General features: G+C 44.9%; 1 protein-coding gene across 1 annotated transcript in view; it reads left to right on the top strand.

Annotated features, from left to right (window-relative positions):
* The window catches only part of LOC140370121 (nesprin-2-like), a 63,156-nt gene that overhangs the window by 41,691 nt on the left and 7,098 nt on the right, over window positions 1-14,367 (top strand). Inside the window, exons 14-16 of the mRNA XM_072457099.1 lie at window positions 1,603-1,740; window positions 3,705-3,899; window positions 7,290-7,563. Of these exons, the coding sequence (XP_072313200.1) occupies window positions 1,603-1,740; window positions 3,705-3,899; window positions 7,290-7,563 (607 nt within the window). The remainder of the gene's footprint in view (window positions 1-1,602; window positions 1,741-3,704; window positions 3,900-7,289; window positions 7,564-14,367) is intronic.

Consider the following 14,367-nt stretch of genomic DNA (forward strand, 5'->3'; position numbering starts at 1 on the left):
ACAGGCAACACGCAACAGGCAGCACAGGCAACACGCAACAGGCAACACAGGCAACACGCTACAGACAACAGGCAACACGCAACAGGCAACACGCAACAGGCAGCACAGGCAACACGCAACAGGCAACAGGCAACACGCAACAGGCAACGCAGGCAACACGCAGCAGGCAACACGCGACAGGCAACAAGCAGCACGCAGCAGGCAACACAGGCAACACGCAACAGGCAACACGCAACAGGCAGCACAGGCAACACGCAACAGGCAGCACAGGCAACACAGGCAACACGCTACAGGCAACAGGCAACAGGCAACGCAGGCAACACGCAGCAGGCAACACGCGACAGGCAACTGCGTTCCTCCTCCAGGCGTCTCGAGGCCCATTTAAGTTCTGGACAATTCTAGACAAGTCGGCTTCACTTCCAGAGCCAGAACGTGTTCAGAATGTTTCACGTGTGAAGAACAGATCATTTCACCTGCACCTGACTTTATCTTTGAGTGAGTTTAAGTCTCATGTTCTCCATGTTCTCCATGTTCTCCATGTTCTCCATGTTCTCCATGTTCTCCGTCTCATGTTCTCCGTCTCATGTTCTCCGTCTCATGTTCTCTATGTTCTCTGTCTCATGTTCTCCGTCTCATGTTCTCCGTCTCATGTTCTCCGTCTCATGTTCTCCGTCTCATGTTCTCTATGTTCTCTGTCTCATGTTCTCCGTCTCATGTTCTCCGTCTCATGTTCTCCGTCTCATGTTCTCCATCTCATGTTCTCTATGTTCTCCGTCTCATGTTCTCCGTCTCATGTTCTCTATGTTCTCCGTCTCATGTTCTCCGTCTCATGTTCTCCATCTCATGTTCTCTATGTTCTCCATCTCATGTTCTCCGTCTCATGTTCTCTATGTTCTCCGTCTCATGTTCTCCGTCTCATGTTCTCTATGTTCTCCGTCTCATGTTCTCCGTCTCATGTTCTCCATCTCATGTTCTCTATGTTCTCCGTCTCATGTTCTCCGTCTCATGTTCTCTATGTTCTCCGTCTCATGTTCTCTATGTTCTCCATCTCATGTTCTCTATGTTCTCCGTCTCATGTTCTCCGTCTCATGTTCTCCGTCTCATGTTCTCTATGTTCTCCGTCTCATGTTCTCCGTCTCATGTTCTCCGTCTCATGTTCTCCATGTTCTCCGTCTCATGTTCTCCGTCTCATGTTCTCTATGTTCTCCGTCTCATGTTCTCCGTCTCATGTTCTCTATGTTCTCCGTCTCATGTTCTCTATGTTCTCCGTCTCATGTTCTCCATGTTCTCCGTCTCATGTTCTCCGTCTCATGTTCTCTATGTTCTCCGTCTCATGTTCTCCGTCTCATGTTCTCTATGTTCTCCGTCTCATGTTCTCTATGTTCTCCGTCTCATGTTCTCTATGTTCTCCGTCTCATGTTCTCCGTCTCATGTTCTCCGTCTCATGTTCTCCGTCTCATGTTCTCCATCTCATGTTCTCTATGTTCTCCGTCTCATGTTCTCCGTCTCATGTTCTCTATGTTCTCCGTCTCATGTTCTCCGTCTCATGTTCTCTATGTTCTCCGTCTCATGTTCTCCGTCCCATGTCCTGGGCGTCCTCAGCACTTCACGTCTCAGCGGGAGGACTTCGAGGGGACACGGGAGAACATCCTGGTGTGGCTGACAGAGATGGACCTGCAGCTCACCAACGTGGAACACTTCAGTGAGAGCGACGTCCAGGAGAAGATGTGGCAGCTCAACGTGAGTCTAACCACCTCAGCTTCAATTTAAGACCTTAAGACATCCAAAGTACAAATATATTAAGACCTGAAGACATCAAAAGTACAAATATATTAAGACCTTAAGACATCAAAAGTACAAATATATTAAGACCTGAAGACATCAAAAGTACATATATATTAAGACCTTAAGACATCAAAAGTACAAATATATTAAGACCTGAAGACATCAAAAGTACAAATATATTAAGACCTTAAGACATCAAAAGTACTAATATATTAAGACCTGAAGACATCAAAAGTACAAATATATTAAGACCTTAAGACATCAAAAGTACATATATATTAAGACCTTAAGACATCAAAAGTACAAATATATTAAGACCTTAAAACATCCAAAGTACAAATTATAATAAGACCTCAAGACATCAAAAGTACAAATATATTAAGACCTTAAAACATCCAAAGTACAAATATATTAAGACCTCAAGACATCAAAAGTACAAATATATTAAGACCTCAAGACATCAAAAGTACAAATATATTAAGACCTTAAGACATCAAAAGTACATATATATTAAGACCTTAAGACATCAAAAGTACAAATATATTAAGACCTTAAAACATCCAAAGTACAAATATATTAAGACCTCAAGACATCAAAAGTACTAATATATTAAGACCTGAAGACATCAAAAGTACAAATATATTAAGACCTTAAGACATCAAAAGTACATATATATTAAGACCTTAAGACATCAAAAGTACATATATATTAAGACCTTAAAACATAAAAAGTACAAATATATTAAGACCTTAAAACATCCAAAGTACAAATTATAATAAGACCTCAAGACATCAAAAGTACAAATATATTAAGACCTTAAAACATCCAAAGTACAAATATATTAAGACCTCAAGACATCAAAAGTACAAATATATTAAGACCTTAAAACATCCAAAGTACAAATATATTAAGACCTCAAGACATCAAAAGTACAAATATATTAAGACCTCAAGACATCAAAAGTACAAATATATTAAGACCTTAAAACATCAAAAGTACAAATATATCTAACATTTCAAGTATAATGTCTTAAAACCTTCTCTTATGTTTTACATAAGTTAAAGGACTAATATTGTATTAAAACCCACACAAAATGTCCCATAACTATATATTTTAATGCTTTTACAGTAATGTCTTTATTTAGTTTCTTAATTTATCAGAAATATGTTTTAAATAGAATTTAAGCGGTAATAAAAAGTCTTAAAGATTTAATTTGACCCAAGACAGCATCACATTTACACTGTTCTCCTCTCCCTCCCTCCTCCTCCTCTCTCTCCTCCTCTCTCTCCTCCTTTCTCCTCCTCTCTCTCCTCCACCCTCCCCCCTCCTCCTCTCTCTCCTCCTCCTCTGTCCTCCTCTCTCCTCTTCCCTCCCTCCTCCTCCTCCTCCTCCTCCTCCTCCTCCTCCTCTCTCCTCCTCCCTCCCTCCTCCTTCTGCTCTCTCCTCCTTTCTCTCCTCCTCCCTCCCTCCTCCTCCTCTCTCTCCTCCTTTCTCTCCTCCTCTCTCCTCCTCTCTTTCCTCCTCCCTCCTCCTCCTCCCTCCCTCCTCCTCCACCTCTCTCCTCCTCTCTCCTCCTCTCTCTCCTCCTCCCTCCCTCCTCCTCCTCTCTCCTCCTCTCTTTCCTCCTCCCTCCCTCCTCCTCCTCTCTCTCCTCCTCTCTCCTCCTCTCCCCCCTCCCCTCTCCTCCTCCTCCCTCTCCTCCTCTCTCCCCTCTCTCCTCCTCCCTCCCTCCCTCCCTCCTCCTCCTCCTCTCTCTCCTCCTTTTTCTCCTCCTCTCTCCTCTCTTTCCTCCTCCCTCCCTCCTCCTCCTCTCTCTCCTCCTCTCCCCCCTCCCCTCTCCTCCTCCTCCCTCTCCTCCTCTCTCCCCTCTCTCCTCCTCCCCTCCCTCCCCTCCCCTCGTGCCCCTCCCCCGTCCACAGGGCTTCCAGCAGGAGATCATGCTGAACACAAATAAGATCGACGCCCTGATCGTGTTTGGGGAGAACCTGATCCAGAAGAGCGCTCCTCTGGACGCGGCGCTGATGGAGGACGAGCTGGAGGAGCTGCACTCGTACTGTCAGGAGGTGTTCGGGCGCGTGGCTCGCTTCCACCACCGGCTCATGCACAGGAGGCCGGTCAGTGCCACGCCCACACGCCAACACGCCCACACGCCAAGCCTCATACACGCCCACACCAGACTCAAACACGCCAACACACCAACACGCCAACACCAGACTCAAACACGCCAACACCAGACTCAAACACGCCAACACCAGACTCAAACGCGCCAACACCAGACTCAAACATGCCAACACCAGACTCAAACACGCCAACACGCCAACACCAGACTCAAACATGCCCACACCAGACTCAAACACGCCAACACGCCAACACCAGACTCAAACACGCCAACACCAGACTCAAACACGCCAACACCAGACTCAAACATGCCAACACCAGACTCAAACACGCCAACACGCCAACACCAGACTCAAACACGCCAACCACAGACTCAAACACGCCAACACCAGACTCAAACACGCCAACACCAGACTCAAACACGCCAACACCAGACTCAAACACGCCAACACCAGACTCAAACACGCCAACACGCCAACACCAGACTCAAACACGCCAACCACAGACTCAAACACGCCAACACCAGACTCAAACACGCCAACACCAGACTCAAACACGCCAACACCAGACTCAAACACGCCAACACGCCAACCACAGACTCAACCACACCAACACCAGACTCAAACACGCCAACACCAGACTCAAACACGCCAACACGCCAACACCAGACTCAAACACGCCAACACCAGACTCAAACACGCCCACACTCCAACACGCCAACATGCCAACACCAGACTCAAACACGCCAACGCGCCAACACCAGACTCAAACACGCCAACCACAGACTCAAACACGCCAACACCAGACTCAAACACGCCAACACGCCCACATGCCAACACCAGACTCAAACACGCCAACGCGCCAACACCAGACTCAAACACACCAACACCAGACTCAAACACGCCAACACCAGACTCAAACACACCAACACCAGACTCAAACACGCCAACACCATACTCAAACACGCCAACACCAGACTCAAACACGCCAACACCAGACTCAAACACGCCAACACCCGAATCAAACACGCCAGCACGCCAACCACAGACTCAAACACGCCAACATCAAACTCAAACACGCCAACACCAGACTCAAACACGCCAACACGCCAACACCAGACTCAAACACGCCAACATGCCAACCACAGACTCAAACACGCCAACACGCCAATACCAGACAAAAACACGCCAACACCAGACTCAAACACGCCAGCACGCCAACCACAGACTCAAACACGCCAACATCAAACTCAAACACGCCAACACCAGACTCAAACACGCCAACACGCCAACACCAGACTCAAACACGCCAACACGCCAACCACAGACTCAAACACGCCAACACCAGACTCAAATGCGCCAACCACTGACTCAAACACGCCAACACAGACTCAAACACGCCAACACCAGACTCAAACATGCCAACACCAGACTCAAATACGCCAACACCAGACTCAAACACGCCAACACCAGACTCAAACACGCCAACACCAGACTCAAACACGCCAACACGCCAACACCAGACTCAAACACGCCAACCACAGACTCAAACACGCCAACACCAGACTCAAACGCGCCAACACCAGACTCAAACACGCCAACACCAGACTCAAACACGCCAACACCAGACTCAAACACGCCAACACCAGACTCAAACACGCCAACACCAGACTCAAACACGCCAACACGCCAACACCAGACTCAAACACGCCAACCACAGACTCAAACACGCCAACACCAGACTCAAACACGCCAACACCAGACTCAAACACGCCAACACCAGACTCAAACACGCCAACACCAGACTCAAACACGCCAACACGCCAACCACAGACTCAAACACACCAACACCAGACTCAAACACGCCAACACCAGACTCAAACACGCCAACACGCCAACACCAGACTCAAACACGCCAACACCAGACTCAAACACGCCCACACTCCAACACGCCAACATGCCAACACCAGACTCAAACACGCCAACGCGCCAACACCAGACTCAAACACGCCAACCACAGACTCAAACACGCCAACACCAGACTCAAACACGCCAACACGCCCACATGCCAACACCAGACTCAAACACGCCAACGCGCCAACACCAGACTCAAACACACCAACACCAGACTCAAACACGCCAACACCAGACTCAAACACACCAACACCAGACTCAAACACGCCAACACCAGACTCAAACACGCCAGCACGCCAACCACAGACTCAAACACGCCAACATGCCAACCACAGACTCAAACACGCCAACACGCCAATACCAGACAAAAACACGCCAAAACCAGACTCAAACACGCCAGCACGCCAACCACAGACTCAAACACGCCAACATCAAACTCAAACACGCCAACACCAGACTCAAACACGCCAACACGCCAACACCAGACTCAAACACGCCAACACGCCAACCACAGACTCAAACACGCCAACACCAGACTCAAATGCGCCAACCACTGACTCAAACACGCCAACACAGACTCAAACACGCCAACACCAGACTCAAACATGCCAACACCAGACTCAAATACGCCAACGCGCCAACACCAGACTCAAACACGCCAACACGCCAACCGCCAACCACAGACTCAAACACACCAACACCAGACTCAAACACGCCAACACCAGACTCAAACACGCCAACACGCCAACCACAGACTCCAACACGCCAACCACAGACTCAAACACGCCAACACGAGACTCAAACACGCCAACCACAGACTCAAACACGCCAACACCAGACTCAAACACGCCAACACGCCAACCACAGACTCAAACACGCCAACACCAGACTCAAATGCGCCAACCACAGACTCAAATACGCCAACACCAGACTCAAACACGCCAACACGCCGACGCGCCAACACGCCCACACGCCAACATGTCCACAAGCCCACACGCCAACCACAGACTCAAACACGCCAACACCAGACTCAAATGCGCTAACCGCTGACTCAAACACGCCAACACGCCAACACGCCCATGTGCCCACACGCCAACACCAGACTCAAACACGCCAACACCAGACCCAAACACACCAACACCAGACTCAAACACACCAACACCAGACTCAAACACACCAACACCAGACTCAAACACGCCAACACCAGACTCAAACACGCCAACACCAGACTCAAACACGCCAACCACAGACTGAAACAGTGTTTGCTGGGTAATTTTTTACTGTGATGTCATCAATTACAAACAGGAAGTGAAATTATAAACCTCAAAATGTGCTGTTCTAGAATCATTTTTGTAATAATTTTTAGCAAAGTAACTGCATTTTAGTTCAGTGAGTCGCCTGCAGGGGGCACTCTTATAAATGGCCTCATTTCGCACCGTCAAACTGACCCAAAGCTCTTCTGACCCGTGCCAGACCTTGGACGACCTCTCGGACTCGGACCTGGACGGCTCTCCGGACCCGAGCCGCGGACTGTCCTGGAGCGAGACCAAGAGGAGGAGGAGGAGGAAGCGAGAGGAGGGGGCGGGGCCTCAGTGTCACCTGCTGGCCCTGCCCCTGGAGCGCTCCGGACGCGAGACCCCGGTGAGCGTGGACTCGATCCCCCTGGAGTGGGACCACACCGTGGACGTGGGCGGGTCGTCTTCTTACGAGGACGAGGACGACGCCACATTCTTCAGCGCTTTGTCAGGTACTTAAGCTCCGCCCTTCACTCCTCTGTGTGTGTGAACCGCCAGGGGTTCTTTAAGAAGATTTAGTTATTTTATATCTTCTTCTTTTTCTTATCTTCTTCTTTTTCTTCTTCTTTTTCTCTCTTTTGTTGATACTACATTTTGTATTATTTGTATTATTTTATTATTATTATTATGTTTTATTTATTTTAATAATTTTTTTTACAAGGTAGTACAAGCATATATAAATGTAATGCTTTTTTTTAAAGAGCGAGGGTTTCTCAGGAGGGTTTGTCAGGTCTGTTTTAGAGCTGGACTCGTGTGTGACTGAAGGGCGTGTTTACCGTGTGTGACCGAAGGCCGTGTTTACCGTGTGTGACCGAAGGGCGTGTTTCCCGTGTGTGACCGAAGGGCGTGTTTCCCGTGTGTGACTGAAGGGCGTGTTTCCCGTGTGTGACCGAAGGGCGTGTTTCCCGTGTGTGACCGAAGGGCGTGTTTCCTGTGTGTGACTGAAGGGCGTGTTTCCCGTGTGTGACCGAAGGGCGTGTTTCCCGTGTGTGACTGAAGGGCGTGTTTCCCATGTGTGACCGAAGGGCGTGTTTCCCGTGTGTGACTGAAGGGCGTGTTTCCTCCCGTGTGTGACTGAAAGGCGTGTTTCCTCCCGTGTGTGACCGAAGGGCGTGTTTCCCGTGTGTGACTGAAGGGCGTGTTTCCCGTGTGTGACTGAAGGGCGTGTTTCCCGTGTGTGACTGAAGGGCGTGTTTCCCGTGTGTGACCGAAGGGCGTGTTTCCCGTGTGTGACCGAAGGGCGTGTTTCCCGTGTGTGACTGAAGGGCGTGTTTCCTCCCGTGTGTGACTGAAGGGCGTGTTTCCCGTGTGTGACTGAAGGGCGTGTTTCCTCCCGTGTGTGACTGAAGGGCTTGTTTCCTCCCGTGTGTGACCGAAGGGCGTGTTTCCTCCTGCGTGTGGAGCATGTGTGTGTGGAGCATGTGTGTGTGGAGCATGTGTGTGTGGAGCATGTGTGTGGAGCATGTGTGTGTGGAGCATGTGTGTGGAGCATGTGTGTGTGGAGCATGTGTGTGGAGCATGTGTGTGTGGAGCATGTGTGTGTGGAGCATGTGTGTGGAGCATGTGTGTGGAGCATGTGTGTGGAGCATGTGTGTGGAGCATGTGTGTGTGGAGCATGTGTGTGTGGAGCATGTGTGTGGAGCATGTGTGTGGAGCATGTGTGTGGAGCATGTGTGTGTGGAGCATGTGTGTGTGGAGCATGTGTGTGGAGCATGTGTGTGTGGAGCATGTGTGTGTGGAGCATGTGTGTGTGGAGCATGTGTGTGTGGAGCATGTGTGTGGAGCATGTGTGTGTGGAGCATGTGTGTGGAGCATGTGTGTGTGTGGAGCATGTGTGTGTGGAGCATGTGTGTGTGGAGCATGTGTGTGGAGCATGTGTGTGGAGCATGTGTGTGTGGAGCATGTGTGTGTGGAGCATGTGTGTGTGGAGCATGTGTGTGGAGCATGTGTGTGTGGAGCATGTGTGTGGAGCATGTGTGTGGAGCATGTGTGTGGAGCATGTGTGTGTGGAGCATGTGTGTGTGGAGCATGTGTGTGTGGAGCATGTGTGTGTGGAGCATGTGTGTGTGGAGCATGTGTGTGTGGAGCATGTGTGTGGAGCATGTGTGTGTGGAGCATGTGTGTGTGGAGCATGTGTGTGTGGAGCATGTGTGTGTGGAGCATGTGTGTGTGGAGCATGTGTGTGGAGCATGTGTGTGGAGCATGTGTGTGTGTGGAGCATGTGTGTGTGGAGCATGTGTGTGTGGAGCATGTGTGTGGAGCATGTGTGTGTGTGGAGCATGTGTGTGTGGAGCATGTGTGTGTGGAGCATGTGTGTGGAGCATGTGTGTGGAGCATGTGTGTGTGGAGCATGTGTGTGTGGAGCATGTGTGTGTGGAGCATGTGTGTGGAGCATGTGTGTGTGGAGCATGTGTGTGTGGAGCATGTGTGTGGAGCATGTGTGTGTGGAGCATGTGTGTGTGGAGCATGTGTGTGGAGCATGTGTGTGTGGAGCATGTGTGTGTGGAGCATGTGTGTGTGGAGCATGTGTGTGTGGAGCATGTGTGTGTGGAGCATGTGTGTGGAGCATGTGTGTGGAGCATGTGTGTGTGGAGCATGTGTGTGGAGCATGTGTGTGGAGCATGTGTGTGTGGAGCATGTGTGTGTGGAGCATGTGTGTGTGGAGCATGTGTGTGTGGAGCATGTGTGTGGAGCATGTGTGTGTGGAGCATGTGTGTGGAGCATGTGTGTGGAGCATGTGTGTGTGGAGCATGTGTGTGTGGAGCATGTGTGTGGAGCATGTGTGTGTGGAGCATGTGTGTGGAGCATGTGTGTGTGGAGCATGTGTGTGTGGAGCATGTGTGTGTGGAGCATGTGTGTGGAGCATGTGTGTGTGGAGCATGTGTGTGGAGCATGTGTGTGGAGCATGTGTGTGTGGAGCATGTGTGTGTGGAGCATGTGTGTGGAGCATGTGTGTGGAGCATGTGTGTGTGGAGCATGTGTGTGGAGCATGTGTGTGGAGCATGTGTGTGTGGAGCATGTGTGTGGAGCATGTGTGTGTGGAGCATGTGTGTGTGGAGCATGTGTGTGTGGAGCATGTGTGTGTGGAGCATGTGTGTGGAGCATGTGTGTGTGGAGCATGTGTGTGTGGAGCATGTGTGTGTGGAGCATGTGTGTGGAGCATGTGTGTGTGGAGCATGTGTGTGTGGAGCATGTGTGTGGAGCATGTGTGTGGAGCATGTGTGTGTGGAGCATGTGTGTGGAGCATGTGTGTGTGGAGCATGTGTGTGTGGAGCATGTGTGTGTGGAGCATGTGTGTGTGGAGCATGTGTGTGTGGAGCATGTGTGTGGAGCATGTGTGTGTGGAGCATGTGTGTGTGGAGCATGTGTGTGGAGCATGTGTGTGTGGAGCATGTGTTCTGACTAAAAATAACGTCTCGCAGAAAATAGTCCGTCAAATTAATCACAAAAGTAAAAAAAATCACATTATATTGTTATAAATAGTTTACAATGTCACTTTTTTACAACTTTCTTTAAAATCGACAGATCAAAGAAAAAGTCTTATTTTTACTCTATCATACTTTACTACTTACTTTACTACATACTACATACTTTGCTACGTACTTTACTACATACTTTACTACATACCACATACTTTACTACATACTTTACTACATACTACATACTTTACTACATACTTTACTACATACTTTACTACATACTACATACTTTACTACATACTTTACTACATACTACATACTTTACTACATACTTTACTACATACTTTACTACATACTTCACTACATACTACATACTTTACTACATACTTTACTACATACTTTACTACATACTACATACTTTACTACATACTACATACTTTACTACATACTTTACTACATACTACATACTTTACTACGTACTTTACTACATACTACATACTTTACTACATACTTTACTACATACTTTACTACATACTACATACTTTACTACATCCTTTACTACATACTACATACTTTACTACATACTACATACTTTACTACATACTACATACTTTACTACATACTTTACTACATACTACATACTACATACTTTACTACATACTACATACTTTACTACATACTTTACTACATACTTTACTACATACTTTACTACATACTACATACTTTACTACATACTTTACTACATACTTTACTACATACTTTACTACATACTACATACTTTACTACATACTTTACTACATACTTTACTACATACTTTACTACATACTTTACTACATACTACATACTTTACTACATACTTTACTACATACTTTACTACATACTTTACTACATACTAAATACTTTACTACATACTTTACTACATACTTTACTACATACTACATACTTTACTACATACTTTACTACATACTACATACTTTACTACATACTTTACTACATACTACATACTTTACTACATACTTTACTACGTACTTACTATGTACTTTACTACATACTTTACTACATACTACATACTTTACTACATACTTTACTACATACTAAATACTTTACTACATACTTTACTACATACTATACTACATACTTTACTACATACTTTACTACATACTACATACTTTACTACATACTTTACTACATACTTTACTACATACTACATACTTTACTACATACTTTACTACATACTACATACTTTACTACGTACTTTACTACATACTACATACTTTACTACATACTACATACTTTACTACATACTTTACTACATACTACATACTTTACTACATACTTTACTACCTACTACATACTTTACTACATACTACATACTTTACTACATACTTTACTACATACTACATACTTCACTACATACTAAATACTTTACTACATACTTTACTACATACTTTACTACGTACTACACATACTTTACTACATACTACATACTTTACTACATACTTTACTACATACTTTACTACATACTTTACTACATACTACATACTTTACTACATACTTTACTATATACTTTTCTACTTACTTTGCTACATACTACATACTTTACTACATACTTTACTACATACTACATACTTTACTACATACTTTACTACATACTACATACTTTACTACATACTTTACTACATACTACATACTTTACTACATACTACATACTACATACTTTACTACATACTATACTACATACTTTACTACATACTTTACTACATATTTTACTACAGACTACATACTTTACTACATACTAAATACTTTACTACATACTTTACTACATACTACATACTTTACTACATACGACATACTTTACTACATACTTTACTACATACTACATACTTTACTACATACTACATACTTTACTACATACTACATACTTTACTACATACTTTACTACATACTTTTTACTTCATGAATATTGCAGTTATAAAACGTGATACTCGTACTGTGATATTTGCACATCGTTACGTCTTTCTTCGTTCAGCCGTTTTAATGATTCAATAAAATCATGGTGATGACATCACCATGGAGACGAGCGGCCGGGAGACCGCCCACTTCCTGAAAAGTTCCACACTGCCCCTTTAACCTACTGCCTCGTTTTCATTGGACGAGTGCCTGTGTGCCGTTATTTGTATTAGAGACTTAATAACGCAGTTGTCACCATGGTAACTGTACTTAAAGGACACATATCCTGCAGAATGAACTCTAATGCACGTTCTAAAACGCTATATCGGTTCTAGTATCGATATCGATGCACGTCAACCGATACTCAGCACAGATATCTGAAGAAACGGCGTGGATTTTGTGCAGAGCGTGAAATATAAAGGTTAAAATATGACTTAATGTTTAAGTTCTAAAACATGAGGAACACGTTTAAAGGACAAGAACATAAAGCAGAATAAGTGTCCTTTAATCTCATGTTGGGTTCAAACGTGACGTGTTTTAGAGCTCATCGTTTTGCACGAGTTTTGACTTGAGTCCATGTTCTTCTCATGTTCTTCTCATGTTCTTCTCATGTTCTCATGTTCTTCTCATGTTCTCATGTTCTTCTCATGTTCTTATGTTCTTCTCATGTTCTTCTCATGTTCTTATGTTCTTCTCATGTTCTTATGTTCTTCTCATGTTCTTCTCATGTTCTTCTCATGTTCTTATGTTCTTCTCATGTTCTTCTCATGTTCTTCTCATGTTCTTATGTTCTTCTCATGTTCTTCTCATGTTCTTCTCATGTTCTTATGTTCTTCTCATGTTCTTCTCATGTTCTTATATTCTTCTCATGTTCTTATGTTCTTCTCATGTTCTTCTCATGTTCTTCTCATGTGCTCATGTTCTTCTCATGTTCTTCTCATGTTCTTCTCAGGTTCTCATGTTCTTCTCATGTTCTTCTTATGTTCTTCTCATGTTCTTATGTTCTTCTCATCTTCTTCTCATCTTCTTCTCATGTTCTCATGTTCTTCTCATGTTCTTCTCAGGTTCTCATGTTCTTCTCATCTTCTTCTCATGTTCTCATGTTCTTCTCATGTTCTTCTCAGGTTCTCATGTTCTTCTTATGTTCTTCTCATGTTCTTATGTTCTTCTCATGTTCTTCTCATGTTCTTCTTATGTTCTTCTCATGTTCTTCTCATGTTCTTCTCATGTTCTTATGTTCTTCTCATGTTCTTCTCATGTTCTTCTTATGTTCTTCTCATGTTCTTCTCATGTTCTTCTCATGTTCTTATGTTCTTCTCATGTTCTTCTCATGTTCTCATGTTCTTCTCATGTTCTTATGTTCTTCTCATGTTCTTCTCATGTTCTCATGTTCTTCTTATGTTCTTCTCATGTTCTTCTCATGTTCTTCTCATGTTCTTCTCATGTTCTCATGTTCTTATGTTCTTCTCATGTTCTTCTTATCTTCTTCTTATGTTCTTGTCATGTTCTTGTCATGTTCTTGTCATGTTCTTCTCATGTTCTTGTCATGTTCTTCTCATGTTCTTCTCATGTTCTTCTCATGTTCTTCTCATGTTCTTATGTTCTTCTCATGTTCTTCTCATGTTCTTATATTCTTCTCATGTTCTTCTTATGTTCTTCTTATGTTCTTGTCATGTTCTTGTCATGTTCTTCTCATGTTCTTGTCATGTTCTTCTCATGTTCTTCTCATGTTCTTCTCATGTTCTCATGTTCTTCTTATGTTCTTCTCATGTTCTTCTCATGTTCTTCTCATGTTCTCATGTTCTTCTCATGTTCTCATGTTCTTCTCATGTTCTTATGTTCTTCTCATGTTCTTCTCATGTTCTCATGTTCTTCTCATGTTCTTCT

Source organism: Eucyclogobius newberryi, unplaced genomic scaffold (genome assembly GCF_026437365.1).
Source record: "Eucyclogobius newberryi isolate DKJ021-1_F unplaced genomic scaffold, fEucNew1.0.hap1 SCAF_21, whole genome shotgun sequence".
NCBI lineage: Eukaryota > Metazoa > Chordata > Actinopteri > Gobiiformes > Gobiidae > Eucyclogobius > Eucyclogobius newberryi.